Source organism: Phyllobates terribilis, unplaced genomic scaffold (assembly GCF_046119375.1).
Source record: "Phyllobates terribilis strain yellow unplaced genomic scaffold, ASM4611937v1 Scaffold_4__5_contigs__length_816908805, whole genome shotgun sequence".
NCBI classification, from domain to species: Eukaryota; Metazoa; Chordata; class Amphibia; order Anura; family Dendrobatidae; genus Phyllobates; species Phyllobates terribilis.
Genome location: NW_027362764.1, coordinates 112467586 through 112488771, shown reverse-complemented (window position 1 = coordinate 112488771; position 21186 = coordinate 112467586). Strand labels below are relative to the sequence as shown.

At 46.5% G+C, this 21186-nt stretch overlaps 1 protein-coding gene across 1 annotated transcript in view; it reads left to right on the top strand.

Moving 5' to 3' along the window:
- The window catches only part of UBE3C (ubiquitin protein ligase E3C), a 150022-nt gene that overhangs the window by 25494 nt on the left and 103342 nt on the right, over positions 1–21186 (top strand). Inside the window, exons 9-11 of the mRNA XM_073677688.1 lie at positions 7721–7941; positions 10973–11124; positions 15958–16145. Coding sequence (XP_073533789.1) covers positions 7721–7941; positions 10973–11124; positions 15958–16145 — 561 coding nt within the window. The remainder of the gene's footprint in view (positions 1–7720; positions 7942–10972; positions 11125–15957; positions 16146–21186) is intronic.

The following is a 21186-nucleotide window of genomic DNA, read 5'->3' as shown; positions in this document are numbered from 1 at the left end:
GATATGGACTTGATCTGCACCAGATAACCCCTATTAAAGAGGTTGTCCACTACTTTACCATTGATGAATCAATGTCTGATCAATTGGGGTCTGACACCAGTCACCACCAACGATGAGCTGTTAGCGCTGTTGATGGCGTTGGCCACCTACCGTCAGTACTCCCTTGTGGAGCTGGCCGTCTTCTGATGGTGGCTGCGGCTGGGCAATACACATCCGCCTCCTATTGATTTGAATAGGAGGCGGATGTGCAGTACCCTGAGGCAGCCATTACCAGAAGGCTGGCGGCTCTACAAGTGAGCACTACAGGCCGGCGGCCGCCACCGATAACAGCTGATCAGTGGGGGGGGGGGCTGGGTGTTGGACCCCGACCGATCAGACATTGATGACCTATCCTGAGGGTAGATCACCAGTGCTAAAGTCATGGACAACCTATTTAACTCTTCATTTGTTTTTCTAGGGTAGTCCACACAAGCAGAGTTTGCTATCACTCTCTCTTTGCAAATATTTCTAAATCATGACTGGTCTTAGGATCGATGTTTCTACTGGTAAAATACGTCTATTTGGCCAGTACTGAATAGTTCTGCCTTCTCATATCCAAGCACTTTCAACTGTGCATGTTCTTCTCCAGAAATGGATGTTTGATGGTTGGGAAATTGAGCAGGTTGGAACTTTCTTTTCTTCCGTGGTTTTATTATATCAAGTCTTTACTCATCCAAAGGCTTTTTTAGCTACATGGATGAGTCAATATTGGCCATTAATGAGCAGCAATCGACTATGTACAAGTTGATCAGCACTCATTCACACGGTTGTTCTGTCTCCATACAGCATTATGTCATTAGCAGCCCATCCCCTGTAGACATGTAGTAATGTGCTGCTGATGACGATGATTCTGATGCCGGCATAAATTATCCAATCAGTAGTGTTGAGCATTCCGATACCGCGAATATCGGCCGTTTCCCGATATTTCAGTATCGGAATTCCGATATTTAATTCCGATACTTTTACAATATCGAATACCGGAATCGGAAGTTCCCATAATGCCTGCGCTCTGCAGTGTCTCTGAAGGATGACAAGCTGGATGGCAGCGCTCAGCTGCGATCCAGCCTGTCATCAGAATGCCATCCCAGCGTGAGAGAATTCTCCTGATTGTTTAAAAGAAGGCAGGCGGTAAAAAGCCGCCGGCTTTTAAACAATCACACAGCCCCATACTGCTTCCCCGCAGCCTCCCACCCTGATCCTCCGCTCCCCCCGCCACCTCACATCCCGATCGGAAGTTAGGACCGGGCGGGGAGCACAGCACCAAGGAGCGGGGAGCGAAGGACCCGGGCGGGGAAGCCGGCAGTGAAAAGACTTCACCGCCGGCTTTCCCGTTCTGTGCTGCGCTTTCCCGCCTGTTATTTCAAATGAACAGCTGAGGTATCAGGTGATGCCGATCAGCTGTTCATTTGAAGTTGCCGCGGTGCCCTCAGAGGGTTCATGTGAGTTCATGCTTGACTGCATTGCATGAACTCACATGAACTTTCCCACGGCCGCACAGGTCAGCCTCACCTCCCAGACCATCAGCCCGTCATGATTAGTGTGTGCGCGGTGTCTGTGCGATGTCTGCGGGTGTGTGCGGGGTGTCTGTGCGTGTGTCTGCGGGTGTGTGCGCGGTGTCTGTGCGATGTGTGTGGGTGTGCGCGGTGTCTGTGCGATGTCTGCGGGTGTGTGCGCGGTGTCTGTGCGATGTCTGCGAGTGTGTGCGGGTGTGTGCGATGTCTGCGGGTGTGTGCGCGGTGACTGCGGGTGTGTGCGGGGTGTCTGTGCGATGTCTGCGGGTGTCTGCGCGGTGTCTGTGCGTGTGTCTGCGGGTGTGTGCGCGGTGTCTGTGCGATGTGTGTGGGTGTGCGCGGTGTCTGTGCGATGTCTGCGGGTGTGTGCGCGGTGTCTGTGCGATGTGTGCGATGTCTGCGGGTGTGTGCGCGGTGTCTGTGCGATGTCTGCGGGTGTGTGCGGGGTGTCTGTGCGATGTCTGCGGGTGTGTGTGCGATGTCTGCGAGTGTGTGCGGGTGTGTGCGATGTCTGCGGGTGTGTGCGTGCAGGCAGACATAGGCCGATGTGACACTACTACTCCCATCGGCCTATGTCTGTCCCCTGTCCACTCGTGCTAGCAGGATCAGCTCTATGGGAGCAGTAGTTCCCATCAGCCTGATCCTGCTATTTAAACTGCCCCATGTGCTATTTTTGCCCCTATACATGTTTTTTTTTGTCCCCAATAAATGTTAAATACATGTCATTGGTGGCCAGTGGTTACCTAAAATAAATTAGTTTATACATTACCTGTGCCCGCCGATCGCCAACTAAAATAAAGTAAAAAATAAAAAACTACACCTATACTCACCTAGACACCTAATTCACCGAAGCCATCGATCTCCTGTAATAAAATATAAAATAATAAACCACAACCTTATCCTTACCCCTCCGTAGTAGTCCACGAGTGTCCCACGATGATCTCCAGTTTAGAACAGCCACATAGAATGTGACCGCTCTGAACCGCTGCCGCCGCTATAATGACAGGGCCATAAAGCAGCCCCGTCATTGCATAAGCGGGTTCGCCGGAGTTCAGGCAGCGCTGCTTCGGTTAGCTCCTTTACGGCCCTGCTGTATCGTGAGAAATTCCCACAGTACAGCAGTGCCGTAAAGGAGGTCTCCGGAGCTGCGCTGCCTGAATGCACTCCGGTGACCTCAGTCAGTGGCTCCCGCTGCCGGGAGCGGACGTGTTCCCGGCAGTGTGAGCTTACAGCAGCCATGCACAGCTGTCACCATCTCCAGATGTGACAGCTGTGCATGGGAGATCAGCGCAGGAACGTGGACAGGTAACTATTTTTTTTTAGTAAACTAAGAATTAAATAAAATGGTGTGTTTTATTTCAAATAAATTATTTTTTTCTGGGTGTAGTGTGTGTTTTCTTTTTAACACTTTGTAGGTTAGTAATGGGGGTGTCTTATAGACGCCCATCATTACTAACCTGGGCTTCATGGCAGCTGGCGCTGACATGAACCTCAACCCTATTACCCCCTGCCACCGCACCAGGGCAGCGTGGAAGAGCGAGGCTAAGTGCCATAATTGGCGCATCCTATGGATGCGGCTTTTCTGGGGCGGCTGACGGCTGGTGTTTCTAGCCTGGGAGGGGGCCAATATTCATGGCACCCTTCCTGGGCTATTAATATCAGCCCCCAGCTGTCTGCCTAGCCTTTGCTAGCTATTAAAATAGGGGGGACCCCACGTCATTTATTTTGGGGTCCCCCATTTTAATAGCTAGTAAAGGCTAGGTATTCAGCTGGGGGCTGATATTAGTAGCCTGGGAAGCTCCGTGGGTATTACCCCCTTCCCAGGCTTCAAACATCTGCCCCAGCCGTCTGCATAACCTTCGCTAGAGACTAAAATTATGGGGGATCCCACGCCAATTTTTTTTTTAATAAATCCTTTATTTTAACACTAAATGACACTTGAGTTAATAAAGATGCAGTCCCTAAATTATTATTTATTTTTTAATTAATTTTTCCCAAAAATTTTGACGTGGGCTTTGCCATATTTTTGTATGCCAGCCAGGTACAGCATCCAGGAACGGGCTGCCCCCAACCAACAGCTGCCTAATTGTACCTGGCCGGACACAACAATATAGGGAAGCCCTTTTTTTATTATTATTTCATGAATTTCATGAAATAAGTAAGAAAAAAAAAAATACGTGGGGCTTCGCCTTATTTTTGTGTCCAGCCAGGTACAACTAAGCAGCTGGGGGCTGGAATCTGCAGCGCAGGGAGGCCCAAGCTTTGTGTGCCCCCCCTGCTGCGAACTGCAGTCCGCAGCCACCCCGGAAAATGTTGCGTTCATAGAAGCGCCATCTTCTGGCGCTGTATCCAACTCATCCAGGGCCCTGGTGCGGTGGCTCACTGGGTAATAAAGGGGTTAGGGCCAGCTTGGCATTATCAGCTGGCCTTAAGCTCGAAATTCATGGGGTCACGCCAATATTAGACATGACCGCCATGAATTTCTAGTAAAGTATTTAAAAAAAAAAACACAAACACCCAGAATAAAGTCCTTTAATTGAAATAAACACACAACTCTTTATTGTTCTAAATTAAACCATACTTACCATCACGCCCATTCCAGCTGAAGCCAACGATCTCCTGCAATAAAAGAAAAATAATAAAGCAACATCATCCTTACCTTTCCATGGTTCCCAGGACAGTTTCAGCTCTGCTACATCGAGATGACAGGCTGGACCACTGCAGAACGCTGCCATCCAGCCTGTCATCCCGCAGACACTGAGAAGCGCAGGCATGCTTGCACTCCTCAGTGTCAGGCTGTGACGGCATCCAGATGAGCCAAGTCTCTCACGCTCACCGCATGCGCAGGAGAATTCTCCCATGCTGTCAGTGACGTGCATGAGGTGAGCTGAGTTCATTGGACATGAACTCGGCTCATCTGGATGCCGTCACAGCCAGACACTGAGGAGCGCAAGCATGCCTGCGTTTCTCAGTGTCTGCGGCATGGCAAGCTGGATGGCAGCTTTCGGCTGCGATCCAGCCTGTCATGTGAATGTAGCAAAGCTGAAGCCGTCCTGGGAACCATGGAAAGGTAAGGATGAGGTTGGTTTATTATTTTACTTTTATTGCAGAAGACATTGGCTTCAGCTGGAATGGGCGTGATGGTAAGTATGGTTTAATTTAGAACAATAAAGAATTGTGTGTTTATTTCAATTAAAGGACTTTATTCTGGGTGTTTGTGTTTTTTTTAAACTTTGACTATGGGGTTAGTAATGGGGGTGTCTTATAGACGCCTCTCCATTACTAACCTTGGCTTGATGTCAGCTGGCATTATAAGCTGACATCAACCCCAGCCCTATTACCCCACTGCCACCACTACAGGGCAGTTGGAAGAGCGAGGCTAAGTGCCAGAATTGGAGCATCCTATGGGTGCGCCATTTCTGGGGCGGCTGACGGCTGGTGTTTCTAGCCTGGGAGGGGGCCAATATTCATGGCACCCTTCCTGGGCTATTAATATCAGCCCCCAGCTGTCTGCCTAGCCTTTGCTAGCTATTAAAATAGGGGGGACCCCACGTCATTTTTTTTTGGGGTCCCCCATTTTAATAGCTAGTAAAGGCTAGGTATTCAGCTGGGGGCTGATATTAGTAGCCTGGGAAGCTCAATGGGTATTACCCCCTTCCCAGGCTTCAAACATCTGCCCCAGCCGTCTGCTTAACCTCCGCTAGAGACTAAAATTACGGGGAACCCCACGCCAATTTTTTTTTTAATAAATCCTTTATTTTAACACTAAATGACAAGTACAGTAAGCAACACTGTCACTGTACTTATTATATATGTGACTGACATGTTTCTATCTATCTAATCTATGTGTGATGCTCTATTCTTTCTGTTATAAATTGTCGGGTACAGATGCTGAATTGCCGGCCGGCTTTTTTAAAGAGACGGTGCATGAAAACACTAATATTTTTTTTAATAAATCCTTTACACTAAATGACAAGTACAGTAAGCAACACTGTCACTGTACTTCATATATATGTGACTGACATGTTTCTATCTATCTAATCTATGTGTGAAGCTCTATTCTTTCTGTTATAAATTGTCGGGTACCGGTGTATGCCGCTGCTGAATTGCCGGCTTTTCATGTTTCACTGTGAGCACTGTTCCCATCGATTTGGGCAACCACCTCCCCCAATACATTCTACATTATTGTTAGTTGTTTTCCTTCATGTAGAATTAACCTACAAGGAAAGAAAGGGTTTATTTTCATTCCGATATTTGTGTCCCATTGACTTGCATTGGTTTCCGGTATCGGAATCGGCGATATCCGATACTTTTTGGGTATCGGCCCGATCCAATCCGATATTTCCTGATATCGGAAGGTATCGCTCAACACTACCAATCAGCCGACGAACGAGGGGTACTTGCTTGTAATCGGAAATTGATTCTCAGTCCATTTAAATGCACCCTTAAAGTGGCTGTTTAAGCTGAACAGTCCCTGTAAAAAAAACAAACATATTCTGTTAGGTCAGAAGGGCTTGAAATTGATTCCATGGAGTTGCTGAAACTTTTGATTTGCAGATCTACATTTTGCTTAATTCCCTGACGTGCAACTGCTTTTTTCTGGTTTAATTTTAAGGTTGAAAGTAGTGCAGTTAGTACATACATTTATAGGCTTATCGTAAAAAGAAGCAACTTTTGCAGTTTACTCGTTATTAAAATTTATCTCCGATTTCTTCAAATCTTTAAAAGGGTATTCCCATCTCCAAATCTTTTCCTAATATATAGTAGATGTAATAATAATTATAGAAAATACCTCCAATTAGTTTATCAGGAGAACTATACTACATTTCTATGTCACTTACCTCATATGCAGGCCAGTGCAGTAGCTTGGGTATCCATGGTTACGACTACTCATAGTGACAGTTAGTTGCTAGTGGTCATAACCATGGATACAAAAGCTACTGCAATGCCCTGCACATGGTTTAAGCGACATAGCGAATCAGAAGAAATATACTACATTTCTAATTGGAGGTATTTGCTAATAATTTTATTATTACACCTACTACATATTGTGATAGGGTATTGGAAATGGGAATACCCCTTTTAATGTTTTACTTTTTACTGCTTGTTGCAAAGGGGACAAGGTTGCAACAAGCAGTAAAAAGTAGAGGCATAGATGCCCCATATAACTGCATCAGAGCAACATGACTATGCTGCAGATCTAACTGTCAATCAAGTCGGAGTGCCCCCAACACAGGAAGAAGGAAGTCGGGATGCTGCGGAATGGTGTGAAAGCAGAAGATGGGGTTCATCTTATAATAGTCCATCCTGCCTGTAGTGGCAGCTGCAGAGGTGACATGTGGCCCTGCACCGTCCTGCTCTGTGGAGCTTGTACCCTTCAGGACACTTGGATTTACAGACGAGTATAACGCCCTTTGCAGAGATCCCACGTGTGTGCATTCATTCTGCTTGGTAGTCTGCAGATGAGAAAGTATTAGTAAATGAGCAATTGATTTTATGATTTGACCTTGAGAACGGGGCTTGTTTTCAGACGTTCCAGTCCTATGATTTATCCTCCTTTGCATAGACTTAGAAAGTCATTCTGGCCGCTGCCATGCTGTGTATTTGCATTTTCTTGAGCTCGAACCTCCTTTAACGTTAATCTTGAGAGTCCTAAATGATGAGTAATCCCTGTGTTTTACATCGCCTGAAAAGCTGCACAATTTACACTGATTACTTTAGGGTAGAAGATTAAGAGACATACGTTCTGTGTATCTAAGGCCGCGCTCCGGCAGCTTTTTGGCAATGCGAATTTCATCAAAAGAATTATTATGCTTAATTTAATTTGCAGTTTTGCCAGCGCCGTCCCTGGACACGGTCAACTATTTCCGAAGCATGTAGTTATGATGCGGTGATTAAAATTTGGGATTTTGATCAGCGTATCATTATCAGACGGTCAGATAGCTAGGGGTCGTTATAATCCACGGTCACTTCATGTTGCATTGCCTGTACTGAGAAATCAAGCTTTCAAACCACATGCAAATTAGCCTGCAAGTGCATTGGGGGCGGATCCCACACACTCAATGCACGTTCATTCATATTTGCACGTAGCTTTAAAGCTTGATTTCTCTTTTTATTTCTGTCTGTCCAACTCTATACTTTCTCCCTAAACACAATTCTTTTTGTTTCAGGCAACAGGTTTTCTCTGCCTTCACCAGAGAATTTCTGGCCGCACCTTACACCGATCAGATCTTCCACTTCATCATTCCAGCACTGGCGGACCCACACACCGCTTTCCCCTATGAACTGTTCCTGAGCTCATTACTAGAGGAACAGGCTCGTCGCCCCCTGAGATGTGACCAGACCCCTTGGCTTTTCTATTTTGTGCTTACTGTTGGGGAAACATACCTGAGTAAGGAATAAATCAGATTTATATTTTCCTCTATATTGAGATGCAGATTTTGGGTATTACATCGCAGCGTTTTCACAGCAAAAAATCTCATCCATACGCTGAAGATATGTTCTTCTATTGGATTAATAGTGGGAGTTCAAATTCACAACAAACCCAAATATTTGCAGGGCTTTTTTGCATTAGATTTTTAGCAAAATCCACAAATCATAAAAGATAAATTATGAACTCTATTGATTTTTTTTTTTATCAAATCACTATTTTTGCAGTCACGTGGGAGGGACCAGCAGGGGGAAGCGGTCACGTGGGAGGGACGAGCAGGGGGAAGCGGTCACGTGGGAGGGACCAGCAGGGGGAAGCGGTCACGTGGGAGGGACCAGCAGGGGGAAGCGGTCACGTAGGTAGGGACCAGCAGGGGAAAGCGGTCACGTGGTATGGACCAGCAGGGGGAAGCGGTCACGTGGGAGGGACCAGCAGGGGGAAGCGGTCACGTGGGAGGGACCAGCAGGGGGAAGCGGTCACATTGGAGGGACCAGCTGGGGGAAGCTGTCACGTGGGAGGGACCAGCTGGGGGAAGCTGTCACGTGGGAGGGACCAGCTGGGGGAAGCTGTCACGTGGGAGGGACCAGCTGGGGGAAGCTGTCACGTGGGAGGGACCAGCTGGGGGAAGCTGTCACGTGGGAGGGACCAGCTGGGGGAAGCTGTCACGTGGGAGGGACCAGCTGGGGGAAGCTGTCACGTGGGAGGGACCAGCTGGGGGAAGCTGTCACGTGGGAGGGACCAGCTGGGGGAAGCTGTCACGTGGGAGGGACCAGCTGGGGGAAGCTGTCACGTGGGAGGGACCAGCTGGGGGAAGCTGTCACGTGGGAGGGACCAGCTGGGGGAAGCTGTCACGTGGGAGGGACCAGCTGGGGGAAGCTGTCACGTGGGAGGGACCAGCTGGGGGAAGCTGTCACGTGGTATGGACCAGCTGGGGGAAGCTGTCACGTGGTATGGACCAGCTGGGGGAAGCTGTCACGTGGTATGGACCAGCTGGGGGAAGCTGTCACGTGGTATGGACCAGCTGGGGGAAGCTGTCACGTGGTATGGACCAGCTGGGGGAAGCTGTCACGTGGTATGGACCAGCTGGGGGAAGCTGTCACGTGGTATGGACCAGCTGGGGGAAGCTGTCACGTGGTATGGACCAGCTGGGGGAAGCTGTCACGTGGTATGGACCAGCTGGGGGAAGCTGTCACGTGGTATGGACCAGCTGGGGGAAGCGGTCACGTGGTATGGACCAGCTGGGGGAAGCGGTCACGTGGTATGGACCAGCTGGGGGAAGCGGTCACGTGGTATGGACCAGCTGGGGGAAGCGGTCACGTGGTATGGACCAGCTGGGGGAAGCGGTCACGTGGTATGGACCAGCTGGGGGAAGCGGTCACGTGGTATGGACCAGCTGGGGGAAGCGGTCACGTGGTATGGACCAGCTGGGGGAAGCGGTCACGTGGTATGGACCAGCTGGGGGAAGCGGTCACGTGGTATGGACCAGCTGGGGGAAGCGGTCACGTGGTATGGACCAGCTGGGGGAAGCGGTCACGTGGTATGGACCAGCTGGGGGAAGCGGTCACGTGGTATGGACCAGCTGGGGGAAGCGGTCACGTGGTATGGACCAGCTGGGGGAAGCGGTCACGTGGTATGGACCAGCTGGGGGAAGCGGTCACGTGGTATGGACCAGCTGGGGGAAGCGGTCACGTGGTATGGACCAGCTGGGGGAAGCGGTCACGTGGTATGGACCAGCTGGGGGAAGCGGTCACGTGGTATGGACCAGCTGGGGGAAGCGGTCACGTGGTATGGACCAGCTGGGGGAAGCGGTCACGTGGTATGGACCAGCTGGGGGAAGCGGTCACGTGGTATGGACCAGCTGGGGGAAGCGGTCACGTGGTATGGACCAGCTGGGGGAAGCGGTCACGTGGTATGGACCAGCTGGGGGAAGCGGTCACGTGGTATGGACCAGCTGGGGGAAGCGGTCACGTGGTATGGACCAGCTGGGGGAAGCGGTCACGTGGTATGGACCAGCTGGGGGAAGCGGTCACGTGGTATGGACCAGCTGGGGGAAGCGGTCACGTGGTATGGACCAGCTGGGGGAAGCGGTCACGTGGTATGGACCAGCTGGGGGAAGCGGTCACGTGGTATGGACCAGCTGGGGGAAGCGGTCACGTGGTATGGACCAGCTGGGGGAAGCGGTCACGTGGTATGGACCAGCTGGGGGAAGCGGTCACGTGGTATGGACCAGCTGGGGGAAGCGGTCACGTGGTATGGACCAGCTGGGGGAAGCGGTCACGTGGTATGGACCAGCTGGGGGAAGCGGTCACGTGGTATGGACCAGCAGGGGGAAGCTGTCACGTGGGAGGGACCAGCAGGGGAGGAAGTATAGTGGATTTTTTTTATTTATTTAGTTTTTCTTAACAAACCTTGCTTTTTTTGCAAGGAAATCTGCATGTGTTTGTCATGGATATATCACTTCAGATATCATTTTGTTGTCTTGCAGACATTTTCTGTTACACTTGAAGCACGGTCTGACATTGTACTGTCCATTGTTGCAGAATTACATTGTGGATTTTGCAAACAAATTACCTGAAACACCTTAAAAAGCTTCTAAATCTACAGATTATGAACGGACCAAACAACTATTTTCTTTTGCTTGCTTTTATAGTAGTAACGTATTCTGCAGCGCTTTATAGACATTGTCATTTCTGTCCTCAATGGTGCTCACCATCTCAGCTCCCTATCAGTACAGTACATCTTTTGGAGTGTGGGAAAAAAATGGAATACATGAAGGAAACCCACACAAACACGCAGAGAACATACAAACTCCATGGGGAGGTTGTATTTGATTGGATTTAAACCTAAGATTCCAGTGCTGCAAATCAACGCTAATCATTAGTGCAGCATGGCGGCTCATCTAATGTGTATCCTTATGTAATCTTCATGTATTATAACTGTACATACAGAAATACAAGATGACACAGTATAACACATTGGTTTTTCATTTCAGGCACCCTATCAGAAGAGGGGATGCTCGTATACCTGAGAGTATTGCAATCATTTCTCTCTCAGTTACCAGTTTCCACTATTGCAAATCATCAGGAGCTTGCCAGTGACTCTGAGGATGAGGATGACGATATCAGCAAAATGATCACCACAGTTGTAAGTGATTGAACCCTATATACCCAGTGAAAGATTATGTTATAGGGTATCCTACAAATTGAGAGTTACCTACGTTTTTCTCCTTCACTCCATACTACATTAGCCTGTCACGCAAGGCGTGGGAAAGACTAAGTCAACACGAAGGGAAGAGGGGGAGGAAGCCCAAAAACTAGGAAAAAGGGGAATGGAGACCCCTAGGCAGATCTAACACCCTTCCTATCCTACCATCCCTATATAGATTCCACACCTATCATCGAGTAGGACCCTAAACCCTGTATATCCCTAGAGCTTGGCCCTAGTTAGGGAGGGGGAGGGGTGAGCACTGGTCAGGCCCCACTGCAAACTAAAAACAACAAGGTAGACAAACAAAGGGGATTAACTTAGCTTGAGTCGACACCAGAGGAGTAACGCCAACTGTCCTCCAAGGGCACAAGAGAAGAAGCCAGCCAACATGCTCCAAACCTGTACAAAAGAACATAGAAGTATCACTGGCGATTTCCTGGAGCAAACTAAGGGTTTTTAACTTCCATGTAAGGGTGTGTCAATTAACAGCAGGAGGAAGGTCGCCGCTGGGTCCCAAAGGAAGAAGGATTAAGAAGGCGTGTGCAATGCCAAGCGCAGAGACCTTCTACAGCCAGATCCAGAGCGACTGTCTATAACACCTGACACAGCTGTGACATAGCTGCAGCAATCTAGCAGAGCCACAGCCATTTGGACTACTTGAATTGTAACATACCATCAACTCTTTCTCAATGGTTGGCTCCTCTTCCTTTTTTTTTTTAAATCAGATACATTTTTATTCATTTAAAGATAGGATAATAAAATACATCTTCAGTACAATAATTTCACATTTTCTTATTATCAAAAAGAACCCCCCCCTCCCCTTTTACAGACGACATTAAACCTTTATCGTTATATAACATATGTTTCAACGTCTTATAATCATTACAATGTGTTTTATAATGTAATGTAGTCATCGGATTCTTTCCTCCAAAAGCATCATCATTAACACACCTTCCATGGTGCCCAGAAGTTGTAACGGAGTTTGGCATTTTTCCTTTTTAAATACATTTTTTCCTCCATTCGTACCACATAATCCACCTGCCTTATATACTCCTGTCTAGAGGGAGGCTCCGGTCGCACCCAATACCTTGCTATTACTTTCCTAGCTGCATATAAAAGTCTGGCAATTGCCAGTTTTGTGATATCATTCCCCACAAGTTCTTCCACATATCCCAGCAAGCAAACTACCGGATCCCTAGGAATTATACAGTGATATCGTCCTTCAATTAGGCCAGCTACTTCAGACCAATAGTTTGCAAGCTTTGGGCAACTCCACATAACATGTAATATATCAGCATTTTCTGACCCACATCTCGGGCAATCCGAATTCTCCCGTACCCCTATCCTGAACAAAAAATCGGGTGATCTGTATGCTCTATGTACAAGAAGTAACTGGGACATTCTGGCAGGTTCATTTAGAGACAACTTAGGAATGTATTCCAAAATGGATTCCCACCTGTCATCTTCAATGGTACCAACGTCTGCTTCCCACCTCTCCCTCGCCAAAACAGGATATTTCAATAGAAAGGTGTGAAGCAGATCAGCATACACCTTAGATATGACGCCTGCTGTACATCCCCCCATACAAATATAATCAATAACAATATCCTTTTGAACAAACAGGTTCTTGATTTTCCTTTGCTTAATAAATGCATGCCTAACCTGTGTATGTCTAATAAATTAAATTCCTCTTTTAGCATCTCTAAGGTTTTGATGTTTTGGTTATCCATCAGTTGGTAAATGTACTGTATACCCCTTACCACCCATCCCCTCAGCTCTCCTATCTTATAAAATTCACCTAAATTTTCGTTATCCCAAATAGGAGTATACATAGACATTCCCACTATACCTCTAATCCTCTTCACCCTCATCCACAGTTTATGGACTAAGCCACATGTCGGGTATGACCTGCCTTTCTTCCCAAAAAGTCCCGATTCTAGGCCCACCACCAATGGACCCTTTTTAAGATGAGCTTCCAAAACCGCCTGGATAGTCCCCTTCGCCGCCTTCAGTGCCCACCCTCTAATATGCTGGGACTGTGCTGCCAAAAAGTATATCCACGGGTTTGGTAAGGCGAGACCCCCCTCTTCTTTCGGCCTCTGGAGAGTCTCCAGCTTAATCCTGGGTTGTTCTCCACCCCAAACCAGATCCCTAAATATTGAATTAATACGCTGGAACACCGACCGAGGGATCCACACAGGGGAGTTATGTAAAACATATAGCAATTTGGGCATCAGCACCATTTTAAGAAGATTGGTGCGTCCCACCACCGAGAGGCGCATTTTGCTCCACGTAGATGCTTTATCTTTTCATTTCCCAATTATCGGGTATACATTCAACTGAAGGTACTCCTTTACTGGTAACGTTATTGTAATTCCAAGATATTTAAACTCTCGTACTAATTTAAGTTGTGTACGCTCCACCTGTTCAACATCTAAGCCATCCAGGGTATCTATTTCCATAATATGAGATTTATCCCAATTAATTTGTAACCCAGATAACAGGCCAAAGCTATTGATGACCGCTATTGCACCATGTAATGACGCTTGAGGGTCCTGTAAAAATAATAAAATATCATCTGCGTACAACGCTATCTTCTCCTCAACCATTCCATACCGAAATCCCTTTACCACGTCTCACTGTCTCATTACAGAAGCCAGCGGCTCTATGGCCAGGGCAAATAACAACGGGGAGAGGGGGCAGCCCTGTCTGGTTCCTCTTGTCATATCAAATTTATCTGACCGCTCCCCATTTACTCTTATTATATCTACAGGGCGCGTATACAATAACTTTACCCAGGCCATGAAAACCGGACCAAATCCCATCAATTGGAGAACTCGCCAGAGATAGCTCCACTCCAGACTATCAAAGACTTTCCGTGTGTCCAGTGAGACCACAACTCTATGCCCAGCATGGTCAGCGGCCAACTGCATGTTAAAAAATAATCGCCTCAAGTTAATGGCCGTTGATCTATCCGGCATAAAACCTGACTGATCTGAGTGTATAATACTAGAAACTACACGGCTTAGTCGGTTAGACAATAGTTTAGCTAAGATTTTAATATCAGCCGGTAATAGAGATATGGGTCTATATGAATCTGGCTGTGTCCGGTCCTTATCCGCCTTGGGCAAAACCACCACCGTAGCCTCCCGCATTGACTCCGGTAATTCTCCCACCTCCAAGGCCTCCAGAAACACATCCTTCAATTTTGGCAATAGTATATCTCTAAAATGTTTATAAAATTCTGTTGGTAGGCCATCCGCTCCTGGGGCTTTATTATTTGCCATTGAAGCCAGAGCTTCCTGCATCTCCTCCGCCGTCAGGGGGCCCTCCAAGCTATCCCTAGCCTCCTCACTAAGTCTAGATATCTGGGTTCCCCTCAAGAATTGTTCTATGTCATCTCCCGTATTACTTAACTTAGAATGATATAAATCACCATAGAAGTCCCTAAACACCTTCAAGATATCTCGCGTTTCAGTGACTAAGGTGCCAGTTGGATCCAGGAGACCGTATATATATCCCGGTTCTCTCTGCGCTGCTGCTATAATAGACAACAGGTGGGGTTGGCTGTTCTTCTTCATCATTTTGTCTGCACTATAGGTTTTGGAACTTCCTTTACCTCACTCTCCAGCATTCATTGCTTCTTGCCAGTTTTCAATAGCTTGCCTGCTCTGAACTGCCTCTCTTTATGCCTGTATGCAGTTTTAAAGACAGGAGAGCAGGAACAGAAACACAAAGACCCGTCCACACCTCCTGTAATCTGTGTTGTCATTTCTGCTGATAAGGATGGATTATGTTTGCAACAAGCAGTGGACATCAACTTAGATTTAAGGGCGACACCTAGTGGTCGACTTTTTGGAATGATTTTTTGGAAGAAGCATGTGGAAGAAGGTGCTCTGGTCAGATGAGACCAAAGTAGAACTTTTTGGGCTATTTGCAAAACGCTGTGTGTGGAGAAAAACTAACACTGCACATTACCCTGAAAACAGCATCGTCACCATCAAACATGGTGGTGGCAGCATCATGCTGTGGCATGGCTTTTCTTCCGCAGGGACAGGGAAATTGGTCAGCGTTGATGGGAAAATAAATGCAGCTAAAGACAGGGACATCTTGGAGGAGAATCTGTTAGAGGCTGCAAAAGAGTTGAGATTGGGTTGTAGGTTCACCTTCCAGCAGGACAACGACCCTAAACTTACTGCCAGAGCTACAATTGATGGTTCAGATCAAAGCATATTCATATGTGTGAATGGCCCAGTCACAGTCCAGACCTAAATCCCATTGAGAATCTGTGGAAAGATGTGAAAATTGCTGTTAAGGTGCCACCATCCAATCTCACTATAGAGCTATTTTTCCAAAAAGAATGGGCAAAAATTGCAGCCTCTAGATGTGCAAATTTGGTAGAGATAGACCCCAAAAGACTTTACAGCAGTAATTGTAGCAAAAAGGTGGTCCAACAAAGTATTGATTCAGGGGGCTCAATACAAAAGTCCAGCACAATATCCAGATTTATATTTGTTGAATATTTTAGAAAACCATGCATCATTTCCTTTACACGTCACAAATACTTGGTAGTTAGTGTAGTAATAGCACATAAAATCCCCAAAAAATACATTTAAGTTTGAGAGTGTAATGTGGAACTATATGGAAAAGTTCACCGGTGTGAATATTTTTCATTGTATTGTGGGTTGTGTGTTGGTGTGGTTTCTAATTTGCTGCTATGATAATGTAATAAAAAAATGAAAATATCATGTGATATGGTTTTATTCATAGGGTGATGGCAAGATGTCCATCCAGTATATCACAGAAGAGTGCCTAAAGAAACTGGATACTAAGCAGCAAACAAACACCTTGCTCAACATGGTGTGGAGAGATTCTGCCAGCGAGGAGGTCTTCACTCTTATGGCCTCCATCTGCCATACACTTATGGTACAGCACCGCATGATGGTACCCAAAGTCAGGCAAGTACTGAGAATACTACCTGTGCGTTGCTCCTAATAAGTGTGTACTGTGTCATAAGCGTGTGAACTGGTCACTCTTATACAGTATGTGTGTGTGTAGAGCGAGCTGTCATAGTACTGGGGAGTGATTATAGCGCCCTCACTGTATAGTCAGGCAATAATTGCTCCCTGCACCGCTGCGATGACTGGAAACCAGCGGCTGCAGGAAGAATATAACTTAGTTTTGTTCATGTACCTGCTGCTCCAGTACACTAGCTACACAGGATTTAAATGCTATTTACCTGTAGATTACCTCTATGTCTGCAGGAAAATGGCTCTTCTGAATGTGACAGGTTCCCTTTAAATTATCTTGTTGGTTTAGGAAAGGACCGTCAATATACTGAATACATGCATAGACTAAGGCCAGGTTCATAGAAAATCAGGTCATTTTGGAGGTAACTCAAACATAAGGAAGGAAATACAAACTCCTTCAGTGTTGCTATTAAGTCTGACTCCAGCACTGATCAAGTGCAACCTCCTTTATAATGTTGATCACCACTGAGCACCAGGGCTTGTGTCAGCATGGAGAAAGCCTGGGACCTCGTCACCACTGAGCATTGGGGTTGTGTCCGCATGGAGAAAGCCTGGGACCTCGTCACCGCTGAGCACCAGGCTTGTGTCCACATGGAGAAAGCCTGAGACCTCCTCACCGCTGAGCACCGAGATTGTGTGCGCATGGAGAAAGCCTGATACCTCGTCACCACTGAGCACTGGGCTTGTGTCCGCATGGAGAAAGTCCGGGACCTCGTCACCGCTGAGCACTGGGCTTGTGTCCGCATGGAGAAAGCCTGGGACCTCATCACCGCTGAGCACCGGGCTTGTGTCCGCATGGAGAAAGCCCGGGACCTCGTCACCGCTGAGCACCGGGCTTGTGTCCGCATGGAGAAAGCCCGGGACCTCGTCACCGCTGAGCACTGGGCTTGTGTCCACATGGAGAAAGCCTGGGACCTCATCACCGCTAAGCACCGGGCTTGTGTCCGCATGGAGAAAGCCCGGGACCTCGTCACCGCTGAGCACCGGGCTTGTGTCCACATGGAGAAAGCCTGGGACCTCGGCTGTATATGGTAAATGGCTGTCTGCGAGGTGTTATGCACAGTCACAATATATTGGGTCATTAATTTATGGCAGAAAATTCTAATCCTAAGTATGAAAGGGGATTATCTGAGATGAAAGAACCTGCGGGTTCTTCATTGGTCTCTGTCAGGGATGATGTGTCATATGGACTCCGACCTCAATGGATTCTCACATGTACTATATGACTGCTGAGGAGCTGCAAGTATACAAGGCCATGAGGGACCACCGTAGCATGGGTACTGGATTAGACAGGTGTGAGTGGGTGCTTTGTCGTGTTCTAACATTTCCTGCCTGTTCTTAAGTTTATTAAACTTTTGGACCACCCTTATAAATGCTAATTTATTCATGGTCCAAATTGGTACTTAGTGAGAGTACAGCAATAAAAGGGCTCATACAATGGCATACAGATGCAAAAATGTGTCCTACCTTCCTGGGTGGCCTATATCTAAAAGTGTTACTTGTAATAAAGGATTGCATATTTGGTTCAGCTGGGATTTGTGTAATCAGAAAATCCCTTTAAATCAGGTTTTATGTGAAATATATATAGATTTTTTTTTAGTTTTTCCATATCGCTACTTATGTTAAAAAAAAAAAAAAGAAATCTTGCAATCATTAAATTGGCCTCTAGTTCTTTTATTAGACTCACACATTCCTGTTGTGTACAGATGACTTTTCAGTAGTCTCATTATCAGCACAGACAGATTTACATTGAAGGGTAACTCCTGTGCATACACCATTCACAGTAGAGATGTCACCGCTCACTTTTTCCCATAGTTTTCACAACGACCTTTGCCCAATCAGAAAGTTTCTATTATAGATAAATTGAGACTGAGGCAGACTGTTGCTGCTAATGTCCATGTGCTAAAAAATAAATGTAAAAATTAAAAAAAAAGAAAAAAAAAACAACATAATTTTAAAGGAATCTGTCTGATCCCCTGAGCATTGTAAACCACCAATATAGTTATAAATATGCTGATGGCAGCATTATAAGAAAGCTTTTGACGTTTCTATCTAGTGTCTACAGTCATGGCCAAAAGTATTGAGAATGAGACAAATAGTAATTTTTCCAAAGTTTACTGCTTCATTTTTTGTAATGGCAATTTGCATATACTCCTGAATGTCAAAGAGTGATCAGCTTAACAGCAATTACTGTACTTGCAAAGTCAATATTTGCCCAGAAAATGAACTTTAACCCCCAAAACACATTTCAACATCATTGCAGTCCTGCCTTAAAAGGAGCAGCTAACATCGTTTTAGTGATTGATCCATTAACACAGGTGTGGGTGTTGATGAGGACAGGGCTGGCGATCAATCAGTCATGATTAAGTAAGAATGACATCACTGGACACTTTAAAAGGAGGCTGGTTCTTGGTGTCATTGTTTCTCTTCAGTTAACCATGGTTATCTCTAAAGAAACACGTGCAGCCATCATTGCACTGCACAAAAATGGCCTAACAGGGAAGAGTATCGCAGCTACAAAGATTGCACCTCAATCAGCAATCTATCGCATCATCAAGAACTTCAAGGAGAGAGCTTCCATTGTTGTCTAAAAGGCTCCAGGGCGCCCAAGAAAGACCAGCAAGCGCCAGGACCGTATCTTAAAACTGTTTCAGCTGCGGGATCGGACTACCAGCAGTGCCGAGCTTGCTCAGGAATAGCAGCAGGCTGGTGTGAGTGCTTCTGCACGCACTGTGAGGCGGAGACTCTTTGAGCAAGGGCTGGTTTCAAGGAGGGCAGCAAAGAAGCCACTTCTCTCCAGAAAAAACATCAGGGACCGACTGATATTCTGCAAAAGGTACAGGGAGTGGACTGCTGAGGACTGGGGCAAAGTCATTTTCTCTGATGAATCCCCTTTTTGTTTGGGACATCTGGAAAACCGCTTATTCGGAGAAGAAGAGGTGAGCGCTACCACCAGTCTTGTCTCATGCCAACTGTAAAGCATCCTGAAACCATTCATGTGTGGGGTTGCTTCTCAGCCAAGGGAATCGGCTCACTCACAGTCTTGCCTAAAAACACAGCCATGAATAAAGAATGGTACCAGAATGTCCTCCAAGAGCAACTTCTCCCAACCGTCCAAGAGCAGTTTGGCGCCCAACAATGCCTTTTCCAGCATGATGGAGCACCTTGCCATAAAGCAAAGGTGATAACTAAATGGCTCATGGAACAAAACATAGAGATTTTGGGTCCATGGCCTGGAAACTCCCCAGATCTTAATCCCATTGAGAACTTGTGGTCAATCATCAAGAGACGGGTGGACAAACAAAAACCAACAAATTCTGGAAAAATGCAAGCATTGATTATGCAAGAATGGACTGCTCTCAGTCAGGATTTGGTCCAAAAGTTGATTGAGAGCATGCCAGGGAGAATTACAGAGGTCTTGAAGAAGAAGGGGCAACACTGCAAATATTGACTTGCTGCATTAACTCATTCTAACTGTCAATATAACCTATTGGTACTCATAATATGATTGCAATTATATTTCTGTATGTGATATAAACATCAGACAAACACTAATAAAAACCAGAGGCCAGCAGATCATGTGAAAATATAATTTTGGTGTCATTCTCAAAACTTTTGGCCATGACTGTAAACTTGACATCTTCCATACATTTCACTTTATATATAATTGTAATACTTTTAATATTTATATAAACACTATAATGGTGGTTTCCAGTGGTTATTGGACATTCTCTTTATGATTTTTTTCATTACATCATATTGGTTTGATCTTCGTGAAACCTGCAAATTTTTATTTTGCGAACTGTAATTGGCACATTTCTGGTAACGGGTAATTTGCGCAGTGAATTGTAGATATCGGGTTTAGTTTTACTTTAATCTGCTGAACACCCCGGGGCTCCACTGTGTAAATCAATGGAGGAGGCAATTGACTTTTGACAAAACTCTTGGTAGTATTGGAGTGGAGCTTGTGGGATTGCATGAAGACCTCTGTCAATAGTTTATTTCAGAGTTTGCCTTTTTTGCTGACAAAGCTTTTTATCATGGGTTTTGAAAAAGAAAACGACGAATCTCCGTGGTTTGTGGACTGTCAGTCCTAAGTCTATGACGAAACGCAGAGAACGAGTTTCGGAGCAGCTTTAGCATGGCAGCATTTCCAATTTATGTAGATATAAAAAGAGCATACCCCAAAGTATACTTGTCTCATTAATACATTTTTATTTTGAAATCTATTTTAATAGAGGTTGGATCTCAGTTTGGATCTCTAAATCACAGTAGGCACATCGACAAAAGACTAACTTCAGTAGCCACCACTAGAGGGCGCTTAATAGCTTACAGTATACTAAATGGGACAATATAACAAAGCAGTGTGCAGTAAGGTCCATAGCTCCCTTCAGTGGTGGCTGCAGGTAGTCAGACTTATCGCTATGTGTATGTAAGGAATTTGGGGCAGTGTATCTGGTAAATGGAGCTCTGAGCACTCCTGCCTAATGGAGCTCTGAGCTCTCCTGCCTATTGGAGCTCTGAGCACTCCTGCCTTTTGGAGCTCTGAGCACTCCTGCCTATTGGAGCTCTGAGCACTCCTGCCTATTGGAGTTCTGAGCACTCCTGCCTATTGGAGCTCTGAGCACTCCTGCCTTTTGGAGCTCTGAGCACTCCTGCCTATTGGAGCTCTGAGCACTCCTGCCTATTGGAGCTCTGAGCACTCCTGCCTATTGGAGCTCTGAGCACTCCTGCCTATTGGAGCTCTGAGCACTCCTGCCTATTGGAGCTCTGAGCACTCCTGCCTATTGGAGCTCTGAGCACTCCTGCCTATTGGAGCTCTGAGCTCTCCTGCCTATTGGAGCTCTGAGCACTCCTGCCTATTGGAGCTCTGAGCACTCCTGCCTATTGGAGCTCTGAGCACTCCTGCCTATTGGAGCCCTGAGCACTCCTGCCTATTGGAGCTCTGAGCACTCCTGCCTGTTGGAGC